Raw genomic sequence first — 24,433 nt, 5'->3', positions numbered from 1 at the left:
TGTATATATAATACATGCTATATACCGCGCCATGCCACATGAGACGCGCACCATGCTATCACTAAGGTTGCTTTTAAAAGTTCTTGCATGGTTGTCAAAATTACAGGATCTTTCAGAAGGGCAGCCCACAAAGAAATGTAATAAAGGAAAACACTGACAGCGCGTGTCTTTTATCTGAAATCTTCTCAGACTGAAATATTAAATGTGCGAAACAGTAACACAGCTCAAACCCGAAAATTATATAAATTTAATAATGAGGCTCTGCACTATCTCGGTATCCGCCCTGGAAAGAGGTTTGAATTCTGCCCGATACAGGAAAGCGTGGTAAAGCCGCTAAAAAGGACGTCAGTTTTAATTAATAAGCATAAATAAAATTGCCCAAAGGCAGGATTCAAACAAAGGACCCTCAGCACAACATCCTGTTTTTATTTAGCTTACGTTTGCTTCACCTGATGCTGCCACTACAGCCACGAGTCTTACAGGGGTGTAAGGTGTTACACGGGCACTTGCAACGGCCGTTAACGCAAACGGCAGTTGAACGCCGTAACGGCAGTGGGAACGAAACGGTGGTGGCAGCGCTCACACGGCACTTTCCATGCTCAGTCGGTTCACTTCCGTTTCGACGATTGATCACGTCACTCTTGAACTTTTTACCTCGCCAACTCTAAAAAAAATTTGTTTCTCCAATTATTTTCTGCGCTACATGCTGTACAATGTGTTTGTTTAACTATTTGCAAAAGTTGTTTGCAAAACTAGCGAAGAAGCTCAATTAGCCGATCCAATCCGATCCATGGCGTTGCAATATGGCTGCGTTTTTTGTGGTTTCAATGTGGTGAAGCGTCCCATTTCACGTTTCATCGCTTGTACTAACCGCAGCTTCACTGTGCATATACTTTTTTCTTTCGTACCGCGAGTGGCCGTCTGCGCGATTCAGCAGGTGCAGTGTTGAACGTGGTACGACTTTGCGACGCGCACCCCAGAACAGCCGCGGAATGGCGGTTAGCTGGCGACCTTATGATTGCGACCGTGATTGTCCACCCAATTTGCTTCTCCTGGTTGCGCACTACGAGCAAAGCGCTTTTGCGCCGGCGCGCTCACCTGCAGCGCGGACACGTTGCTGCTGGGGGCTGCCATCTTGTCTACTGCACGACGAAACGCACGGAAGCGGCGGCGCAACGGAGACCGGCGAGCTCCGTTGATTTCAATCGCCGTTGCATTTCCAACGGCGCTCGCGCTGCCGTGTAACTCCGCCTAACGGCCGTTAAGGCCAACTGCCGTTTTCCTTAACGGCCGTTAAAGTGCCCGTGTAACAGGGGTCGGTGTAACAGGGACCAGGAAGTCGAAAGCTTCTATGAAGACGTGGAATCGGCGATGGGTAGAGTGAAAACTAAATACACTATACTAATGGGTGACTTTAATGCCAATGTAGGCAAAAAGCAGGCTGGAGACAAGGCAGTGGCGGAATATGGCATAGGCACTAGGAATATCAGGGGGGAGTTATTGGTAGAGTTTGCGGAACAGAATAATATGAGGATAATGAATACCTTCTTCCGCAAGAGGGATAGCCGAAAGTGGACGTGGAGGAGCCCGAATGGTGAGACTAGAAATGAAATAGACTTCATACTCTGCGCTAACCCTGGCATCATAAAAGATGTGGACGTGCTCGGCAAAGTGCGCTGCAGTGACCACAGGATGGTAAGAACTCGAATTAGCCTAGACATGAGAAGGGAACGGAAGAAACTGGTACATAAGAAGCCGATCAATGAGTTAGCGGTAAGAGGGAAAATAGAGCAATTCCAGATCAAGCTACAGAACAGGTATTCGGCTTTAACTCAGGAAGAGGACCTTAGTGTTGAAGCAATGAACGACAATCTTGTGGACATCATTAATGAGTGTGCAATGGAAGTCGGTGGTAACTCCGTTAGGCAGGATACCAGTAAACTATCGCAGGAGACGAAAGATCTGAACAAGAAACGCCAATGTATGAAAGCCTCTAACCCTACAGCTAGAATAGAACTGGCAGAACTCTCGAAGTTAATCAACAAGCGTAAGACAGCTGACATAAGGAAGTATAATATGGATAGAATTGAACATTCTCTCAGGAATGGAGGAAGCCTAAAAACAGTGAAGAAGAAACTAGGAATTGGCAAGAATCAGATGTATGCGTTAAGAGACAAAGCCGGCAATATCATTACTAATATGGATGAGATAGTACAAGTGGCTGAGGAGTTCTATAGAGATTTGTTCAGTACCAGTGCCACCCACGACGATAATGGAAGAGAAAATAGTCTAGAGGAATTCGAAATCCCACAGGTAACGCAGGAAGAAGTAAAGAAAGCCTTGGGAGATATGCAAAGGGGGAAGGCAGCTGGGGAGGATCAGGTAACAGCAGATTTGTTGAAGGATGGTGGGCAGATTGTTCTAGAGAAACTGGCCACCCTGTATACGCATGCCTCATGACTTGGACCGTACCCGAATCTTGGAAAAATGCTAACATAATCCTAATCCATAAGAAAGGGGACGCCAAAGACTTGAAAAATTATAGACCAATCAGCTTACTGTCCGTTGCCTACAAACTATTTACTAAGGTAATCGCAAATAGAATCAGGAACACCTTAGACTTCTGTCAAGCAAAGGACCAGGCAGGATTCCGTAAAGGCTACTCAACAATAGATCATATTCACACTATCAATCAGGTGATAGAGAAATGTGCGGAATATAACCAACCCTTATATATAGCTTTCATTAATTACGAGAAAGCATTTGATTCTGTCGAAACCTCAGCAGTCATGGAGGCATTACGGAATCAGGGTGTAGACGAGCCATATGTAAAAATGCTGAAAAATATCTATAGCGGCTCCACAGCCACCATAGTCCTCCATAACGAAAGCAACAAAATCCCAATAAAGAAAGGCGTCAGGCAGGGAGATACGATCTCTCCAATGCTATTCACAGCGTGTTTACAGGAGGTATTCAGAGACCTGGATTGGGAAGAAATGGGGATAAAAGTTAATGGAGAATACCTTAGTAACTTGCGATTCGCTGATGATATTGCCTTGCTTAGTAACTCAGGGGACCAACTGCAATGCATGCTCACTGACCTGGAGAGGCAAAGCAGAAGAGTGGGTCTAAAAATTAATCTGCAGAAAACAAAAGTAATGTTTAACAGTCTCGGAAGAGAAAAGCAGTTCACAATAGGCAGCGAGGCACTGGAAGTCGTAAGGGAATACATCTACTTAGGGCAGGTAGTGACTGCGGATCCGGGTCATGAGACAGAAATAATCAGAAGAATAAGAATGGGCTGGGGTGCGTTTGGCAGGCATTCTCAGATCATGAACAGCAGGTTGCCATTATCCCTCAAGAGAAAAGTGTATAATAGCTGTGTCTTACCAGTACTCACCTACGGGGCAGAAACCTGGAGGCTTACGAAAAGGGTTCTACTCAAATTGATGACGACGCAACGAGCTATGGAAAGAAGAATGATAGGTGTAACGTTAAGGGATAAGAAAAGAGCAGATTGGGTGAGGGAACAAACGCGAGTTAATGACATCTTAGTTGAAATCAAGAAAAAGAAATGGGCATGGGCAGGACATGTAATGAGGAGGGAAGATAACCGATGGTCATTAAGGGTTACGGACTGGATTCCAAGGGAAGGGAAGCGTAGCAGGGGACGGCAGAAAGTTAGGTGGGCGGATGAGATTAAGAAGTTTGCAGGGACGGCATGGCCACAATTAGTACATGACCGGGGTTGTTGGAGAAATATGGGAGAGGCCTTTGCCCTGCAGTGGGCGTAACCAGGCTGATGATGATGATGATGTAACAGGGGTATTAGATTTCATGCAATATTTTAACATGCTGCTATCGCAGTCATTGTTTCGCCCTTCTGCGAAGCTGTTATTTTACTCTCGTGCTTGTAGCATCGGTACGGTGCTTTCTAAGAGGCGGGCATTCACACTTGTACCTATCTTTTCTCGGGGACTGCAATTCACCCGCTAACAACTTACAGTTATCGCTCAGTGCAAGACGCGCGTTCATGATATGGAACTTACTCGACTGCAGTCGATCATTCTATCTGTTATGTTCTCGCGGAACCTTGCGTAATCAGATTGTATTTGCGACGCGAATCCTGTGGCAATTTCTGGGAGGCACGCGAGCGCGAGCGATTACCCTGGAACCTTCGACGAGTCATGTATGAAAGCCAATGCGCTGGACCTGTACATGAGGTTTTCGACGATCGCTGACTTACTCGGCGCTATCATTGTGCTTGACTTCTTTTTTTTTGGGGGGGGGGGGAATAGTAAATAAAGAGTTACTTTTAAAGAGGCCAATAAATAAAGAGCCCAATAAGCAGTTACATTCATTATTTACACTTTTCTCTACTGTGTACTTCACCGCCACTTCTACGTGATAGAATACCTCCATAACTTGTAATGAGACTAGAAGGCTTTTGCAAGACATGTCCCGGGGATAAGCCGCTGCAGAAGTTACATTCGAACAGCGGACTGATTGAAAAATGGAGAAGATATTAAACTTCAAAAAACTTGCATGACATTTTACGCAATGCCTCACGACTTCAAGGTAACCAGAAAGTTGGAAGTTATGCCAGCATTGTACTAATCGATAAAAATGGAGACGGTAAGGAACGAAATAATTATGTGTCTGATGATATACTTTCCGTATTGTATTAGTCACCAAGATAATTTTCAACATGATCAGAGAAACACTTCACTTTATTCAACTAGGCGAACTGGTTCGTTTAAGTAATGTATTCTTCAATGGAGGGCCACAGGGGTTATGGGAAGACGCTGAGAGAAGCCTTCGTCCTGATAGCACACATTAACCCATTAAAGACCAGCGTGACCATATGGTCACGGTTGCCTGCACAGTGGATTTCAATTATTTAAGATTAACAAAATGGCACCAAAATGGCCTTTGACGTGCAGTTTGACAGATTAGAGTTCCCTTTATGGATACCAAGTGGCAGCAGCTGTCAGTCGTTTTGTGGGAGCCCCTCGCAAAGGCGGGAATAAGTGTTGCTCTGGGAGTAGCGTTGCAATACATTGCTCCAAGGGGTAAGCATGTTTTTTTTTTCACTACTTCTTTGGGCAAAAGTCAGATATACTTACCTCCGTATTGTTCTTTGAATATGTGATCTTCGATGAGCATTTGTGAAAGATTAATGTTTGATTTATCCGTGAACGAGCGTGTTATCTTACGCGTTGCCATATGGTCACGCTGGGCCTTTAGGCTACCTAACTTTTTATTTTTTCTTAAACTGCATTCTCATCTCTTGCACGGCTGCTTGCGCGTTCTCGCAGTGGTTATTTCTTATTTTATTGTCTGAATAGGTTGATATTGGAAGAAATAGCGAAGATAGTCGGAGAGGAAGATGACGAAGTGTCAGTGATTTATATCGAGCCGCCAGAGCCTCGATATAAATGCGCGGAAAGCCTATCCACTTCGGGAATAATGTATGGTGCCTAAATGCCAAGAACAGATTCCTTGAAAACTTCAAAATGTATAAGGCAAGCAGGGGATCGCGGAACATAAGAAATATATGAAAAGGACTTCGGAAAAGCAGCGGCGCCACTTCTTCAAATGGTGGAAGAACTCGCAGCAGAGACGCACGACTTTCTTTTCTTTTTCTATTTTGATAATTTATTCACAAGCATGCAGCTACTCAGGCATCTCAAGGCACAGGGCTACGAAGGCACGGGCACACTGAAGCAGAACCGTGTTCCCAAAGAGTGCCCTATCGCTCGACCACAGTTCTTCAAGCGCCAACCTAGCGGGCACGATGAGCCCGTGTTGAGCGACAATGGGATTATTGTTGTCCGCTGGATAGACAATTCTGTAGTAACGATCGTAAGCACCATTCACGGCGTAGAGGCAATGTCATCTGCAGACAGCTACCCTCGTGTTGAGAGGAAGTGAATCAAGGTGGGCCATCCAAACACTGCTGCTCAGCACAAGCTTTATAGGAGGTACAGACCAGATGGATGCAAATGTAGGCGCCTATAGGAATGCAATCCGTGGCAAAAAGTTGTGGTGGCTGATTTTCACTTGACTTTGTGATGTATCTATCAGCAACGCTTGGGCCCTAATTCGTAGCACAGGGTTCAACGTCACGCAGGTGGAATTCCGCAAGCAAATTGCACAAAGCTACCTGATGCGATGGGACAATAAGCCTAGATGACCTGGTCAACGCAGAATCCCAAAGACTGGTGATGTCCTGAATGGTACGCGGTATGACCAAGTGGCCCTCTTTGTTGCACCAATACCTAATGGCAAGAGGTGGAGGTGTGCATGAGATAATTGCAACAGGGTGGTACGCACACAATTCACAACGTATGATGTCGGCATGTGTATTCCATGATTTAAGCCATATAACACTAAACAAGCGCTCGACTATTCGCTATGTATGTTTTTTGTGATGTTTTATGGCTTGACATAGATGTTTTTAACTTCGCGTATTTTGCTGTAGCGTAAGGGCCCAGTGGGACCATATGGTCACGGGCTATATTTTGAAAACTAATTAGGCAAGAGTAAACATTTCCTGCACGTGAATTATTAGTATAAAGGTAACGTAATATATTAGATTTATTTTAAGATAGCAAGAAAAAAAAGAAACTGGTCCCTAATGGCTTAAAGAAATTGACTGATGATGATGGTACTACACAATCTGCGGCATCGGCCAACGAGGACGGTTAGAACAAGTAGTGGGGGTCTGTTCCCCCTGTTCCTCTATATAAAACCTTAGCGTCTTAATAAGTAAATATAATATTAGTGCAAAGCAGCGCAACGGAGCATTAGGAAACATACGACAGGAAAGCCAACACAAGAAATTGCTTTCTCATTCAGGTTGCCTTCCCTTTCATGCTGTCTCCACATCGTTCTTTCACACCGCTACTATTTTAGTTGGAGCAAACAAATATATCTGGTAAATACGTAGGTCGGATGGATCAATTCAGAATCATGCACTGCAATTTCGCTAATATATGTGTGCAGTGTCCCTGGCATATCTTTTTTTTTTATATTTGACCTGGGACGAGTCCCATCTATAAAGCGAATTTTTCCAAGATTCGTCAATCCGGACGGTAGCGGAAAGGCAGAATGAGAGAAACTGCCCCATTTATCCTTACGAGCAGGTGAACGAGAAGAAAGGTAACCGGGCGAGCTGATTTTCTTTAGTCATAACCACATGAACTCAAGAAAAGCATGCGGGACATGATTTGTTGTTTTTACACCAAAATATATAAAGACTGAAGCCAGAGGAAATCATAGTGAATGAATATTGTGAAAAATATTTGCCGCCAGTGGGAGCAGAGCCAATGTCCTCTGTACGAGACGCACGATGCTCTAACCTGTAACTGAGCTACAGCGAGGGCTGTGTTATTCATGTCGACAACACAGACTTATCTTCTCCCCAAACAATATTGGTCACCTCTTTTGCTTTAATTTCCTTTCTTTAAAGCTGCGGCCAGTGTACTTTGGGATCACGAATGACATGCGTGTTATAAGCGTGACAGGAAAGTAGCAAGCGCCGAGATTTGCACGGAAATGCGAGAAAGAAAGATCACGATTAATGTTCACGAGCAAGAAACGCCCCGAAATGTTTAATCCTTCATGATAATGAACATACCACCCTAATGAAGATCGGGATTTCTTCGCATCCCCTCTGAGATGTGGTGGCGACGTCACCTAGCCTGTTTCAGCATTAATCAGCGCCACTCATACCCATGCGCGCGGATGTGGCACATCCTTTTTGACCGCAGGCACTACATAATACGTAAACTTTAGCAGCAGGCAGCTGGACAATAAACTTGCGCTTCCTGAAAGCTTCGAAGCTACCGAAGTTGAGACCCTGGCTGTGTAATTACCGAGAAGATAGAGAACCGAGGGAGCTAATTTTTTTTATTCAGTACCATATGAATTCAACGTATAATGAAGTTGAGAAACACACAGCGAAAATTATTTGTGATGTTTAATTAAAAAAAAAGATATAGCACGCCACAAATAAATCAACGGTGGAAGCAAGAACATTTTTATGGCATGGACAGGCTTACTTTTTCGGGTTCCTCTCTTCAGTGACCGGTATAGCGGCGATAATGTCGGATACTAGAGCGGACCCCTGAACCTGAAAAGAGAGGATCGTTATGTTGCGCTAATTGCAGCTACGCAAGGCAAGACACTCAATGAGGCAAACGTCTATTAGAAGGCTTAGTGTTCATTGGGGACTTGGTGGCTGTTGTGAAGTTTGTGTTTGTCAGTGGTCGCTGTGATGTAAGAATGTTCTCTTTGGGTTGCTAAAAGGGCGGATCACCACAAGCATCGCCCAGGCAGCGCAAGAACCACGAATGGTAAATTTGCAGCCAACATATTTGAACGCATTACGTAGATTGGCTATACATGCTCGTCTGTTTAAAAACAATGTCATTCTTATTAAGGAGTAACCCCTTCCCCCCTTTACCGCATCGGGTATCCTAGCCTTTTTCGGTAGCCGATACCGAAGGTTGGGGAGCCTAAAATTGTGAGCCGTGGCCGTAGTTGTGCGCAGTCTAAAAATGTGGGCCAATTGCGTGCGTGTATGTTGTCTGAAAATGTAAGCCAATATTGAAGATAATGCAGTTTTTTTTTTTAATTACGCAGCCTCACTTTTTTCCTACTCCGCTCACGCGAGCCAGTCTATGCTGAACGGAGTGGTTACGAGCTAGTTTCGGTAAAACCAACTCCCACGGTGCGTGGCATCTGCATAGTGTATACTACAGCAAAATATGACAACATACAATGTTAGTTGCCAAAATTGACCTATTTTCCAGCTTTCGCCTCTCGCGTTTGGTAATGCGAAACCATCGTAGGTGCTAACTACGCTGAATGATCTAGTAATATCAGAATGTCATAACGAAACTTTCCGTTCCGTGTTTCGTTGCGAGTGAGCGAAGACGGCTCAGTCTTGTTTCAACACGGAAGACAAAAAAAAACACATAACTGTTAAAGTAGTGGTTATTACCGGATCTGAATAATTACAGGGAAATAAAATAAATGTATTTTGTAAAACGATCGACGGTGCTGCTAAGCTGCACGGAAATAATACCTTCTTCAGAACACGCGTAACTAGTGGTTGAAAATGAGTTAAGCACATTCAATGCTAGAAGCTACATGAAGCGATGCTTTAGTTAGAACGAGACCGGTGAAATTCTTGAGGAAAGTTAGAGGGAGTCCTTTCACCTGCTACTCTTCTGTGCGACAGAAAGGGAAAGATGAGAACAAGAGAGGTAGGGTAGTGATGATTATTACGACAAGACTGTGTACGCGCTCTTGTCCGAATGGGCCAGCCTTGAATCTGACAGATCCTTCACGGTTGCCTCCGTTGGCATGTCCTGCCAGGGGTCCAGGAATGTATATACTTTTTCTGAGCGGCCGGTTGTTAGTTGGCGCCAAAGAAAATGTTTGTGAACAAGGGTCCCGAGTCCATATTCACAAAATATCCTTGCGCTAGCATTCTGCGTAAAAGAAACTTTCACGCACTCCTGATGCTTTACCAATCCTGGACATCGTATCGGCAAAGGTGGTCAGCCAATGGCAAAAAAAAAACTTACAAAGTTAAGTATTATTGCGCAACTTAAAACACACGGACGTAAGAGAAGAACACACGCACCAAGCGCGAACTTTCTATGAAATTTATTGTGCCACTGAATCGGTTTATATATACTGCTTCACATATAGAAACCGATTCAGTCGCCCAATAAATATAGCTCAAAGTTTGCGCTTGGTGTGAGTTTTTCTTCTCTTACGTCCATGTATTTTTGTTGCTTAATAATCCTTGAGTAATGGTTTACCAACTTGCCCGGATTGCTGCTCTCACTTACAAGCTAAACGTTTTGTGAATTCATCCCCAGGACTGTATTTAGCAGGAACACCGACGAGCGGCCAAAATTGAATTTAGGGGCGACCGGCACGGCTCTAACACTTATGAGACTGTCATTTTGTTTTCCAACGGGAAGACTTCTTCTCAGTGTGCAATACAAATCTACAAATTGCTGTTTGAGGTGCAACAGTGGAATGCGAGCCGTCGTCTTCCCCTTCGAATAGCGGTGCACAACCATTCAACACCGAGGCAAAATTATAAGCACTCTACCCGTAGCGCTCGCAAATTTTCACCAGTGGGAGCTTTCAAGGGGGGACGCAGCCACATATGTGAATGTTCATGTGAAATGCCTTTGTTTGCACTATTTTCACTTGCACGCTGCAAGCTCCCCTTTTCTCTCCCATTTCTTCAGAAAACGTCACCACCAAAAAAGCAGGTCATACCGTCTGGTATAACGCTCGCAACAACACGGGATAGTAGGCAATGAGAGCTTCTATTTAAAAGTAAGGTTGCGGAAACGCATTTGAGAAGCCATATGTTATTTCTATTGCACCTACTTCTACGATTAGATGCACCACACAAATAGGAAGCGCTTTTTTTTTTCAGTCATTGTATAGAAGTCTCCTCCTACCAACAATAACAAAAAATATGATGGTGGCAAATTTCAAACGCTTACGAGTGCATTACTAAGTCATACCCTGGATGTGACACATTCAAAACCGTAGGAATAGGGCTGCTACTTCTAGTTCAAGGAAGAGTGAAGTGTATTTACAAATCAGGTAGCATTGTTGGTTAAAGGGCTTGAGCGCAGGAGAGCACGAGGATAGAATAAGGCACATTCGACGCACAGGCGTAATTGTGCCACGAGCGCAGATATCAAATCGGTGAAAAGTCTCAGAAAAAGTGGCTATCCTGCATCGAAAACTGTTTACTTTTGTTTTCAGTTTGACTGCGGAGAGAAAAAAGTCGTAACATTCCGGTTCATATCCGCTTCGAGTAAAAACAAAGTTTTTTTTTCGGTTTGAGGCTTTCAGTTCAGTTTCGATTTGATACCCTGATTGCGACAAACCGAGCACGCTGTCAAATACTGCCGGAATAATTAAAGCAGCAAAACACGCGCACACGCCACGCCCACACATTTCCCTTTTTCATTCATTTATTTATTCGTTTCACATATCCTCAAACGCCAAGGCATTATAGAGGGGAGTGGGGCACATGCGAACAACAATAATGATTACTGCAAGTTTATATAAGGCAAGTGACATGTGCTAGGGAGCTTTTCACTAAGAACTCAAACAACAAGAATTCTGTGACATAAAAATTACATAACCCTAGCGACATCTGAACTGCACAAAAGGAAAATATGGCACGACAGCGATTGCGCAAATCAGCGCATGTGGCCACGTTCACAGTTGGAAAAAAGCAAACAAGATGAGGCGGAAAGTTTTGCTGTGTTCGATTGACACGATATCATCAGTAAGGTTGTTCCAGTCGTTCCTTCTATGTGGAAGAAATGAATATAAAAACCTGCTTGTGCGACAAAAAGAGCCTGTTACTTTAACATCATCATCAGCCTCGTTATGCCCACTGAAGGCCAAAGGCCTCTCCCATATTTCTCCAACTACCTAGGTCATGTACTAATTGTGGCCATGTTGTCCCTGCAAACTTCTTAATCTCATCCACCCACCTAACTTTCTGCCGCCCCCTGGTAGGCTTTCCTTCTCTTGGAATCCAGTCCGTAACCCTTATTGACAATCGGTTATCTTCCCTCCTCATTACATGTCCTGCCCATGCCCATTTCTTTTTCTTGATTTGAACTAAGATGTCATTAACTCGCGCTTGTTCCCTCACCCAATCTGCTCTTTTCTTATCCCTCAACGTTACACCTATCATTCATCTTTCCATAGTTCGTTGCGTCATCCTCAATTTAAGAACCCATTTCGTAAGCCTCCAGGTTTCTGCCCCGTACGTGAGTACTGGTAAGACACAGCTGTTATACACTTTTCTCTTGGGGGATAATGGCAACCTGCTGTTCATGATCTGAGAATGCCTGCCAAACGCACCCCAGTTCTTTCTTATTCTTCTGATTATTTCATTCTCATGGTCCGGATCCGCAGTCACTACCTGTCCTAAGTAGATGTACTCCCTTACGAATTCCAGTGCCTCGCTACCTATCGTAAACTGCTGTTCTTCTCCTAAACTGTTAAACATTACTTTAGTTTTCTGCAGATTAATCATTAGATCCACCCTTCTGCTTTGCCTCTCCAGGTCAGTGAACATGCATTGCAGTTGGTTCCCTGAGTCACTAAGCAAGGCAATATCATCAGTGAATCGCAAGTTACTAAGGTATTCTCCCTTAACTCTTATCCCCAATTCTTCCCAATCCAGGTCTCTGAATACCTCCTGTAAACACGCTGTGAATACCATTGGAGAGATGGTATCTCTTTTGCCTGTTGCCTTTCTTTATTTCGATTTTGTTGTTTCTTTATGGAGGACTACGGTGGCTGTGGAGCCGCTATAGATATCTTTCAGTATTTTCTCATACGGCTCGTCCACGCCGTGATTCCGTAAAGCTTCCATGACTGCTGAGGTTTCGACTAAATCAAACACTTTCTCGTAATCAATGAAAGCTATATATAAGGGTTCGTTATATTCCGCACATTTCTCTATCACCTGATTAGTAGTGTGAATATGGTCTATTGTTGACTAGCCTTTACGGAATCCTGCCTGCTCCTATGTTTGACGGAAGCCTAAGGGGTTCTTGGCTCTATTTGCAATTACCTTAGTGAATACTTTGTAGGCAACGGACAGTAAGCTAATCGGTCTATAATTTTTCGAGTCTTTGGCGTACCCTTTCTTATGAATTAGGATTATGTTAGCGTTCTTCGAAGATTCCGATGCGCTCGAAGTCATGAGGCATTGCGTGTACAGGGTGGCCAGTTTCTCTAGAACGATCTGCCCACCATCATTCAACAAATCTGCTGTTACCTGATCATCCCCAGCTGCCTTCCCCCTTTGCATAGCTCTCAAGGCTTTCTTTACTTCTTCCGGCATTACTTGTGGGATTTGAAATTCCTCTAGACTATTATCTCTTTCATTATGGTCGCGGGTGCCACTTTATGGGTGCCACTTGTGTTACTATATGACGGTGGTCAACCCGAGATGAAAGATAAGTAGGTGCTAGATAGTGCTCACTGTTAAGGATAGGATGATGAAATACTCTCTGCGCAGCGATAAAGATGATAGACACAAGTGGCTTTTCATAAATGTTGTGCTAGAAGTACAATCATAGTTTGAATGAATGAAACGAGTGGAATTATTTTGTACTATTTCAAGCGAATTAACAAGAGTAGCATTGTGTGGTTCACAAATAGCAGCGGCGTATTCCAACTTAGATCGAACTTGTGTTTTATACAATACTGATGAAGGGAACTTGCTAATGTTTCGCCGCAAGTAGCCTAACATACAATTTGCGTTATTGATTGTGGTGTCGATGTGACATCTCCACGATATGTGAGATGATATAGTTACACATAAATAACGGTAGCATTAAACTGTTCAAGCTGGATGTGGTTAAGGATATATGCAGGAATACACACGTCGCGTGATATAACTGTCATCAGCTTGTATTTCTTGGGGTTTAGTTCCACGAGCCACTTTTTACACCAAACGGCGATGCTATTTAGATCAGTCTGCATAATTTCCTGGTCCTTATCATTACGAATCTCAGAATGCAATAAACAGACATCGGCGTAGAGGTGAATTGAAGATGACACACAATCGGGCGAGTCTGTAATCCGGATATATTAGAAAAAGTAATGGACATAAAGCAAAGCCTTGCGGAACTCCTTATGCTACGTTAATTCAGAGTGAATCATGACCGTTGACAGAAACATATCGTCGGCGATTGATTAGGAAGTATTCAAGCCAGGTAAGTACATTACGGTCAAGGTTTAAAGAGGGAAGTTTTCGCGTAGGCAGTACATGAGTAACCTTATCAAAAGCCTTCGAAAAGTCAAGAAAGACGCAATCGATTCTGGAATTCTTGACTAGTATAGAGTGCAAGCGGTGAGTGAAAAGAACTGTGTCTTGCAAGAAAGCGAAAGCCTGAAGCCGTGTGATGCCGTGTGATGACGTAAAGGAAGAATTTGATTTCAAAAGGTTAAAGATATGACTGTACAATACGTCCTACATCAGTTTGCAAGGGATACTTATTAGCGAAATGGGTCAATAAATTAATGGCGTATGTTTGTTGCCTGATTTATGAACAGGAACCACCCTGCGAATCTTCCAGTCAAAAGAAGGATACCATGATCAAGCGACTGCTCTAAGAGCTTAGCCAAAAGGTGGGCAATGTTTAGTCTGTATTAGAAATTTATAGTTACTGTCAGTTCCACAAGACGAAGAAAGGCTTAGCGAGTCGATTAAGTGTACTATTCTAGAGTGCTCGAACATGATAGCAGACATGAAAGGATTATCATGATGTGACATATATTTAACACAATCGACACGAAGAAAGTCGGCGGCTCTTCCTGCCCGCCTCAGGCTTAGCTGATCGACGCGCGCCGTGCACTTGCGCGAGCCGCAGTGTTTTGTGAACGGAAAAACGTTTAAATTGCCACTGGATATAAGTTGCCACCGGAATATAGCAGCAGGTTCCTCATAAAAAACAATGGAGTGCCTCTGGATGAGCCAACTTTTCCGAGTACTCTCCGAATTGTTAAAAAAATATGGGGTTTAACGTACCGAAACCACTTATGAGGCAAGCCGTTGGGGAGGACTCCGAAAATTTCGACCGCCTGGAGTTATTTAACGTGCACCTATATCTAAATTCACCGGTGTTCTCGCATTTCGTCCCCATCCAAATGCGGCCGCGCGGCCTAGATTCCATCCCACGACCTCGTTCTCCGAATGGTTGCTACGACGCTTGTTTCATAAATGTTTCATATGGTACCCTCTGCTGTAACCGAACAGAGTGTACTATATGTTCAGCGGAGTGCAAGCAATGTCGCACCGCAGCTGATCGACCTGCAGTACGGTTCTTGAGATTGTCAAATTCCGCCATATTGCCAAATGTGCCATCTTCTCTGCTCTGATTGGCCCACAGGGTTGCTTCAGCCTGTCTGATTTGCTAAAAGTGTCGTCATTTCGAAATACAGCGGAACCTACAGAATAGTGTAACTATGTAGTGATGATGAAAAAGAGTGCAGCAAAATCGTGAATGACGAAACCAAACATTTATTGGGAAAACCTGTCCCCACAAAAGCAAGTGACACTTGAAACACAACGATAGCGGTGTGCACATTTGGCAATCGCAGAACTCTGATCTGCGGGTCCAGCACGTTGGTTTTGTAGATGAGCCGTCCAGCACGTTGGTTTTCTAGATGAGCCGTCGAAAGTACCAGCATAATCGCTGGTACCCGGGTGCTTTACAGAGAGTACAATGCAATTCATCTGGTGCATGCAATGAGATGACACCAGGTTTGGTGACAACAAACGATGGACAAAACAGCGATAACATGCGAGAAACTTCAGATAGAGGAAGGCCCGTCTTCTGCTGAGCGATAATACTTCAATGCTGATTGGCTAGTAAATAACATTCACCAAATATATATACAAACAATCCTTTTGCGCGTTTCAATAGTATGCTCCAACATTCATCAGGCTCGAGCCTTGCTGGTCGGCAGCATGCCGGTCTGTTGAGGTTCAATGTTAGTTAGTACCTTCGACAAACCAAAACGCAATCGCTCGCCGCGTGCTTGGGCATGCGCTGCAGCAAGAATCCTTTAATTTTGTACGCTATTTTGAGTGCTATATTGGCATCCTTCTCCAGCTGTCAGCATAGCACGCACTTGGCATCAGGCTGACAACAAAGCCACGGCACTCCAATACAGGCGGTAAGCGTGCACTCAAGACAAACTGCGTGCATTGCGGTTGTGGTCTGCTTCTTTGCATCAGTGCCCGCAGCCCCCGACCACAAATGGCTATAAATTGGGGTCTTCAGTTTTCGGGGCTCGCTGGCGTGACTTGTTTTGCTTTGTCGGCCGTTGCTAGGCGCCTGTCTTTGAGGAGAAACCGGCGAGGAACACCTAGCTCTTCTTATGTGTCTTGAATGGACGAGTTCTTGTATAAATGCATCGAAATGGAGAAATTTATTTTCTAGGCAACCACTGCTCTAAAGTTGGTGGACTTTATTGTGCTTAAAAAATAAATAGGTAAAATCAAGTTATTACTTTAGAGGAATCTTTCATTTAGATTGCTAATCTTCTTCAACAAGTGTTGGAAAAAGCAACATTGAATAAACTCCAGTATCGTGTTTACAACCCTGTAAATCAGCAATAGAATAGTATTTCATAACTTTGTAAACCTAAACCTTACTCACTATGAAATCGGACAAGAATAATGTACTTAATTGTTCTCCTAGTTCGTTGGTAAGAATACTGCAAACGTTCTAACAACTTCACGTCAGCTGTGCATTTATATATCAAGTTTGTCGTATTTAAATTTTCTAACAGATGTAGCTTGCAGAACTCCGATGTCTATTTTTGATGCAGAGTAAGCAACTTGTAAACCTCGTTCGTCAACATTTTCAGACGTCACTTTTGGTAAGTTAAGTAAAGAAACTCAGAGTCGTAAATAAATATCGTTAAAGAGCAAGCTGAAATAATTTTTGTTCTCAAATGTAACAAATTTCACTGAAATCGGTCCAGCAGTTGTCCAACAAAAGCATTCCCTAATTATGCCTGTATCTGAGAAGGGAAAGTGGATTTTCCGTGAGCTAAAGCATGATCTTTGAGGCTAATCCTCATTTCGCGGTCGAACTAGCGATTAACGCTTCTCCAAAGCATGCTTCAGTGCAGAACGCCGTCGCCGATCCAATCGCACCAAGATCACGTCCCGCCTATCAGAAAAATGCTAGCCAATCAGAACGACAGGTTACGAGAAGCAAAGGAACAGGAGTTGACGCTGCTCTCGCTAGTAAATAACCGAGCAGCTTTCTTAAAGAAAGGTGCCGGCATAGCCGGTCGTGTGGTTGCCTGCAAACACGTTTGCTGGAATTTCGTGAATTTATTCCTTGCACGAAGTGAAGTCAGCAGACCTTTATCTGAGCAAGAAAGTCTACTGTGTTCTTATAGTTTATATCCAACAGAATTTGTATAACTCAATCGTGCGTGTGCGTTTGAAGTGCCGGTAGGTTCCGAATAGGCATTTTTAGTTGAATTCTGTTTTCTCAGTACTCCTGCGTAGAGAAAACTAACGTGACCAGTCAACCCCTTAGAAAGTTGATTTGGCTGCGAGTCAGAAGGCAGTTTATCTCGCTTTATATATATGTAGCGATACTGCGTGTTTGTCAGCGCGTCCGATTTCGTGCACTCCGTACACTGGCGCTCACCTTGTTTCCTTCCGCCCTTTGTTGTTTGCGCCAAAGCAATCACATTTATGGTCTACTCAGCCGTACAGTAGACGCTACTGCAGCCAAGATTTTTTTTGTGTGGAAGCTCGTCATCAAATCAAATCAAATCAAATCAATTTATATTCATCTCAAGGATGAGGGCAGGCTCGGGATAAAAGTGACATCAGTCACTTGAGGGGAATCCGAGCCTCCCTGATACATGGAATGCATTGAGGACTGACGAACAAAATTCGTTCATAGCAAGAAGGGGTTAATATTTACAAGTCATAATACACATAGATTCACCATGAATTGAAAATATACATATACAGATTCCTTTACGGTTAAATTATACAGTATAATACATGAAGACAAATTCCAATATACACTGAAAGTATAGTTAGTGATAAACAATATTGCGTTGATTTCATGATAAAAGTGCTTCCCTAATAACACGTATGCCACATTCTTCAATTATTATCTTTTTTATTTAATTTCTTTAATAAAACAGGAACAGTGAAGCGAAGCATTTTTGTCGACCAAAGTGTGTTCTGCACAATGGAATGATCCAGTGTTGCTGGTGACGAGTAGGGTATGGGATAGTGTATCGTTCAAGTTGAAAAATATACAAAAAAGCTCGATTGCTATTGAGCACGGATATTTTATATATTATCGCTAGGTATTACTCGTAAAGCTGATGAATTGGGATAATCTTAAACCGCCTAAATAATTCACCCGTATGTGCATAGTAGTCAACATTAGCAATGTGCCTAATCGCTTTTTTCTGTAGTTTGTATAGTCTATTAATGTTCGTTGCTGTTGTACTTCCCCATACCAAGAAACAATAACTGACATGCGGTAAAAACAAGCTGTTATAAAGTGTTATCTTAACGGAAAGTGGAAGCAAGGAACGCAGTCGTGCAAGTATACCTACACATTTGGAAATATTAGTTATTAGCTTATTAATTTGTGGTTCCCATGACATTATACAATTAAAAACACTGCTAAAGTTTTAACCGTCTCTACGATTTCAATCGTCGCGCTACCTAAGCGTAAGGCATTGCGTGGAGAAGTAAGCTGCATCCGCGAGTGAAAAATAACAGCTTTTGTTTTTGATGCGTTAATGACTCATTAATTTTGCTCACTCCATGCATATAGGTTCTCTAATGTAGTGTTGATAAGTGTAGTCAATGCACCCATATTGTTACCGGTGAAGAAAATGCTAGTGTCATCGGCATAGATTATATATCTAAATTTATCATTAATTTTTACAACGTCGTTTGTATAAGTTAAAAAGCAGCGGCCCTAAAATGCTTCCTTGTGGTACCCCAGTGATTATCGGCTGAAGAGAAGAGCAGTAATTGTTCATTTTTACACACTGCGATCGGCACTTAAGGTATGATTTCAAGAGTGAAAGTGGGATGCCACGAATACCATACATTTCTAGTTTTTCAATTAAAGTGTAGTGACAGAGACGATCAAAGGCCCTGGAAAAATCTATTAAGATTCCAATGCAGAGTTTCCTATCTTCAAAAGATTTTAGAATTATTTCTTTTTGGGCTAGCAAAGCAGTCTCAGTCGACCTGCCCTTCATGAAACCGTATTGCGATTTTGTTATTATGTGAAATTTGGTGCAAAAGTTTATAACTCTTCTAAAAATAATTTTTTGAAAGCCTTTTGAAAATATCGGTAATATGGAGATGGGTCGGTAGTTCCCAAGGTCATTTTTGTCTCCTTTTTTATGTAGCATAGTGACAACATACGTTTGCATTTGTTTTGGAAAACAGCTTGTCGATAAAGACAGGTTATAAATGTGAAGTGAGCACACAAGCTATAATATGGATTACATGCTTGATCGGAGATATCTGAAAACCGTCTATACCACGTGCGCTGGTGTTCTTTAGCGTAGAGAACGTTAAGACTATTTCCTAATCGTCGGTTGGTGCGAAGAAGATGCTGTTCGTTTCTGTAGCCTGTGCACGAGTTACCGTTGGCTGTAATTGTTGCGTTGGCTGTACAACGTTTATGAGAAAGTTGTTAAATTTTCCAGCAAGCCCTAGATCTTTAACAATGCGGCAATCCATTTCTATTTCTGTAATTCCTGGGCAAATAGGGGTCCTGTGCAGTAACGTATTAAGCTTCCTCCAGATGTTTGCACTCCCACTGCAGAAGTCTGGATCGAATTGTTGACTTAAATAATTTCTTTTTTCTTTCCTAATAAACGCATTTACTTTATTTCGGAATTCTTTAAATGTTTTAAGGTCTGGTATGTCTCTAGTTCTTAAAAACCTACTAAAGAGTTTCGTTTTCCTTTTGATCATATTTAAACATTCATAATTTATCCATGGTTTTCGATTTTTACGGCATTCTTTTACAACCTTTTCTTTGAAATGCTTCAAATAAATTTGTTTAAGGAAAGCTATGAATGTCTCGTAGGCTGAATCTGCAATTAATGAAAGGTAGACTGTACTCCAATCTGTTTGGGAAAGACTTGTGCTAAAAGCAGCCGAGGTAAGAGGCATGATGTCTTGAACTGTTCTAGTCGGTAACTCCGTCGGCTCTTTGGTAGTACTGTCTGTAAAAAGATAAAGTGCTAGGTGGTCGCTTATATCGCAGTACAATACACCTGACTCCACGTTATCTTTGTTTATGTTGGTAATAAAAACATCAATTAATGTTGCTGAATTTGGTGTGATACGTGTGGGGGTCTCTGTTATTATCTCGTAACCATTTGACACAACCATAGCCACAAACTCAGTTACGACGGGACAAAACTTTAGCACACTGATGTTGATGTCGCCACCAGGAATTAGTCTTAAATTGTTGTCGTTTACGTAATTGAATAATTGTTCAAGAACACTGGTGAAATTATTTACAGATGAATCAGGTGGTCTGTATATGACAGAGTAAACGTAATTACGTGACGTTAGAGTTAAGCATTCAATGTCGGAAATAATAAAAGAAAATTCTGATACTATTCGAGAGTCTGTGTCGTTCTTTACTAAAACAGAAAGTCCACCCCCTTTTTCATTCGTATGGTTGAGGAAGCAAGTGTTATAACTATCGTGCCTGTAAACCTGGTCTTCTAGATTATATCAAGTTTCCGTAATCATTATGATGTCAAAAGTAAAAGAAAAGGTGTTAAGAAAAGCAGGTAGTTCATCTTCCTTGTGTCGTGCTGAACGAATGTTTAGATGAAAGCAGCACAGTTTGTCGCGAAAGCGACTCGCTACAAGATTATTAACGTCACGAGATGATATCGCCATGGCGAAAGAAAAGATGCGCCACAACAGCGCACAGCGATTCTAAGCAATCTTTTCAATGTCACATGCTTCACGAATGTGCAGAACACGCGAGTTTTCATCTTTCCGTGCAAGAATACGCCCATCATTCGTCCACACAAACTTCCAGTTTGCGGTTTTCTTTTTAGCTATTGCCATGCCAAGAAGTTGCCTTAAAACTGGGCATAAGTGTTCATTGATGAACACAGGCTTGTTAGAGGAGTGGCCAAGATCCTTTGTCGAAATGCGCGTTTTCTTTCCTTTTTGAAGCGCCGAATCGCGTTTGGAGCGGCTCTAGAATTGGACTACTATGTTCGGGTTTGAAGTGGAAATTTTGGGACGTACACGGCGACACTTTTCAACATCATCTTTCGAGATCGGAACATTTAACAGGGTGCCAATCTTATGAAGGGTATTAGGAAGGTCCTCATCAGCAAGTTTAGGTATTCCCTTAATTTCAAGGTTACATTTGCGAGAACATTGTTCTGAGGCAGTGATCCTCTGATCCTGTTGAGACATTTGTTTCCTCAAAGCTTCGCACTCAGCTAGCTTTTCATTGATGCTCCTTAGAGACTTGTCCCTCTCAAGATCAACGTTTCCTCCCTTTAATTTTTCGACTTCCTCATTCAAAAAGCTCACACTGTTTTTAGGTCTCTTATTTCCTTCCGTAGTTCTCTCTCAATTGCAGATTTCTTTTCTCATCTCTTCTCGAAACGTTGCTAATTCGCGCATATTCACAACACCAAATTATCACTTTGGCAGCAGAGAGGCAGCAATTGAATTATACTTGTGTAGTAACAAAATGATTGCTAACCTGCAATAACCGAAAACAGGCGTGTGAGGAACGAACGTTCGCTGCCCTCGTTGCTGCCAAGTGAGGTTCAGGGCTCCAATGCAGCAGGTTTTATAGGAAGGCTCCCCTGGTGGTGCCTTGCGTCGGTAGTGTCCCTGCTTCGTCAGGCAGTGTTCGTGCCTCGGCACGTGTCGATGCGTCGATTTGCCTGTCGATACGTGTGGTGCAGTCAGCAATCGCAGCGGTACGGTCAGTAGACCACGTGTAGGTGCGGCGATTTTTGCCAGCACGCCGTCAACTGCAATAACCGAAAACAAGCATGTGAGAAACGAACTTTCGCTGCCCTCAGTGCTGCCAAGTGAGCTTCAGGGCTCCAATGCAGCAGGGTTTATAGGAAGGTTCCTCTTGTGGTGCTTTGCATCGCTAGTGTCCCTGCTTCGTCAGGCAGTGTTCGTGCCTCGGCACGTGTCGATGCGTCGATTTGCCTCTCGATACGTGTGGTGCAGTCAGCAATCGTGGCGGTACAGTCAGTAGACCACGTGTAGGTGCGTCAATTTTCGCCAGCGCGCCGTCTTCTGCAATAACCGCAAACAGGCGTGTGAGGAACGAACGTTTAATGCCCTCCCTGCTGCCAAGTGTGGTTCAGGGCTCCAATGCAGCAGGTTTTATAGGAAGGCTCCCCTGGTGGTGCCTTGCGTCGGTAGTGTCCCGGCTTCGTCAGGCAGTGTTCGTGCCTCGGCACGCGTCGATGCGTCGATTTGCCTGTCGATACGTGTGGTGCAGTCAGCAACCGTGGCGGTACAGTCAGTAGACCACGTGTAGGTGCGGCGATTTTTGCCAGCACGCCGTCAACTGCAATAACCGAAAACAGGCATGTGAGGAACGAACTTTCGCTGCCCTCGAAGCTGCTGCCAAGTGAGCTTCAGGGCTCCAATGCAGCAGGTTTTATAGGAAGGTTTCCCTGGCGGTGCCTTGCGTCGGTAGTGTCCCTGCTTCGTCAGGCAGTGTTCGTGCCTCGGCACGTGTCGATGCGTCGATTTGCCTCTCGATACGTGTGGTGCAGTCAGCAATCGTGGCGGTACAGTCAGTAGACCACGTGTTGGTGCGTCGATTTTTGCCAGGGCGCCGTCAAATGCAATAACCGCAAACAGGCGTGTGAGGAACGAACGTTTAATGCCCTTCCTCCTGCCAAGTGTGGTTCAGGGCTCCAATGCAGCAGGTTTTATAGGAACGCTCCCCTGGTGGTGCCTTGCGTCGGTAGTGTCCCTGCTTCGTCAGGCAGTGTTCTTGCCTCGGCACGTGTCGATGCGTCGATTCGCCTCTAGATACGTGGGGTGCAGTCAGCAATCGTGGCGGTACAGTCAGTAGACCACGTGTTGGTGCGTCGATTTTTGCCAGGGCGCCGTCAAATGCAATAACCGAAAACAGGCGTGTGAGGAACGAACTTTCGCTGCCCTCGGTGCTGCCAAGTGAGGTTCAGGGCTCCAATGCAGCAGGTTTTATAGGAAGGTTCCCCTGGTGGTGCTTTGCATCGGTAGCGTCCCTGCTTCTTCAGGCAGTGTTCGTGCCTCGGCACGTGTCGATGCGTCGATTTGCCTCTAGATACGTGTGGTGCAGACAGCAATCGTGGCGGTACAGTCAGTAGACCACGTGTTGGTGCGTCAGTTTTTGCCAGCCCGCCGTCAACTGCAATAGCCGAAAACAGGAGTGTGAGGAACGAACTTCCGCTGCCCTCGCTGCTGCCAAGTGAGGTTCAGGGCTCCAATGCAGCAGGTTTTATAGGAAGGTTCCCCTGGTGGTGCTTTGCATCAGTAGTGTCCCTGCTTCGTCAGGCAGTGTTCGTGCCTCGGCACGTGTCGATGCGTCGATTTGCCTCTAGATACGTGTGGTGCAGACAGCAATCGTGGTGGTACAGTCAATAGACCACGTGTTGGTGCGTCAGTTTTTGCCAGCCCGCCGTCAACTGCAATAGCCGAAAACAGGAGTGTGAGGAACGAACTTCCGCTGCCCTCGCTGCTGCCAAGTGAGGTTCAGGGCTCCAATGCAGCAGGTTTTATAGGAAGGTTCCCTTGTGGCGCTTTGCATCGGTAGTGTCCCTGCTTCGTCAGGCAGTGTTCGTGCATCGGCACATGTCGATGCGTCGATTTGCCTTTAGATACGTGTGGTGCAGTCAGCAATCGTGGCGGTACAGTCAGTAGACCACGTGTTGGTGCGTCGATTTTTGCCAGCGCGCCGTCAACTCCAATAACCGAAAACAGGCGTGTGAGGAACGAACTTTCGCTGCCCTCGCTGCTGCCAAGTGAGGTTCAGGGCTCCAATGCAGCAGGTTTTATAGGAAGGTTCCCTTGTGGCGCTTTGCATCGGTAGTGTCCCTGCTTCGCGAGGCAGTGTTCGTGCCTCGGCACGTCTCGATGCGTCGGGTTGCCTCTCGATACGTGTGGTGCAGTCAGCAATCGTGAGGGTACAGTCAGTAGACCACGTGTTGGTGCGTCGATTTTGCCAGCGCGCCGTCAACTGCAATAACCGAAAACAGGCGTGTGAGGAACGAAATTTCGCTGCCCTCGCTGCTGCCAAGTGAGGTTCAGGGCTCCAATGCAGCAGGGTTTATAGGGAGGTTCCTCTTGTGGTGCTTTGCATCGCTAGTGTCCCTGCTTCGTCAGGCAGTGTTCGTGCCTCGGCACGTCTCGATGCGTCGGGTTGCCTCTCGATACGTGTGGTGCAGTCAGCAATCGTGAGGGTACAGTCAGTAGACAACGTGTTGGTGCGTCGATTTTCGCCAGCGCGCCGTCAACTCCAATAACCGAAAACAGGCGTGTGAGGAACGAACTTTCGCTGCCCTCGCTGCTGCCAAGTGAGGTTCAGGGCTCCAATGCAGCAGGTTTTATAGGAAGGTTCCCCTGGTGGTGTTTGCATCAGTAGTGTCCCTGCATCGCCAGGCAGTGTTCGTGCCTCGGCACGTGTCGATGCGTCGATTTGCCTCTAGATACGTGTGGTGCAGTCAGCAATCGTGGCGGTACAGTCAGTAGACCACGTGTTGTTGCGTCGATTTTTGCCAGCGCGCCGTCAACTGCAATAACCGAAAACAGGCGTGTGAGGAA

At 44.4% G+C, this 24,433-nt stretch overlaps 1 protein-coding gene across 2 annotated transcripts in view; it reads right to left on the bottom strand.

Annotated features, from left to right (window-relative positions):
* The window catches only part of LOC139047121 (uncharacterized), a 97,152-nt gene that overhangs the window by 16,336 nt on the left and 56,383 nt on the right, over nucleotides 1-24,433 (bottom strand). For both annotated transcript variants that reach the window (XM_070521093.1, XM_070521092.1), the window contains one exon: nucleotides 8,067-8,137. In XM_070521093.1, coding sequence (XP_070377194.1) covers nucleotides 8,067-8,137 — 71 coding nt within the window. The remainder of the gene's footprint in view (nucleotides 1-8,066; nucleotides 8,138-24,433) is intronic.

This window comes from Dermacentor albipictus, chromosome 6, assembly GCF_038994185.2.
Source record: "Dermacentor albipictus isolate Rhodes 1998 colony chromosome 6, USDA_Dalb.pri_finalv2, whole genome shotgun sequence".
NCBI lineage: Eukaryota > Metazoa > Arthropoda > Arachnida > Ixodida > Ixodidae > Dermacentor > Dermacentor albipictus.
This window is presented reverse-complemented; position numbering and strand designations above follow the sequence as displayed.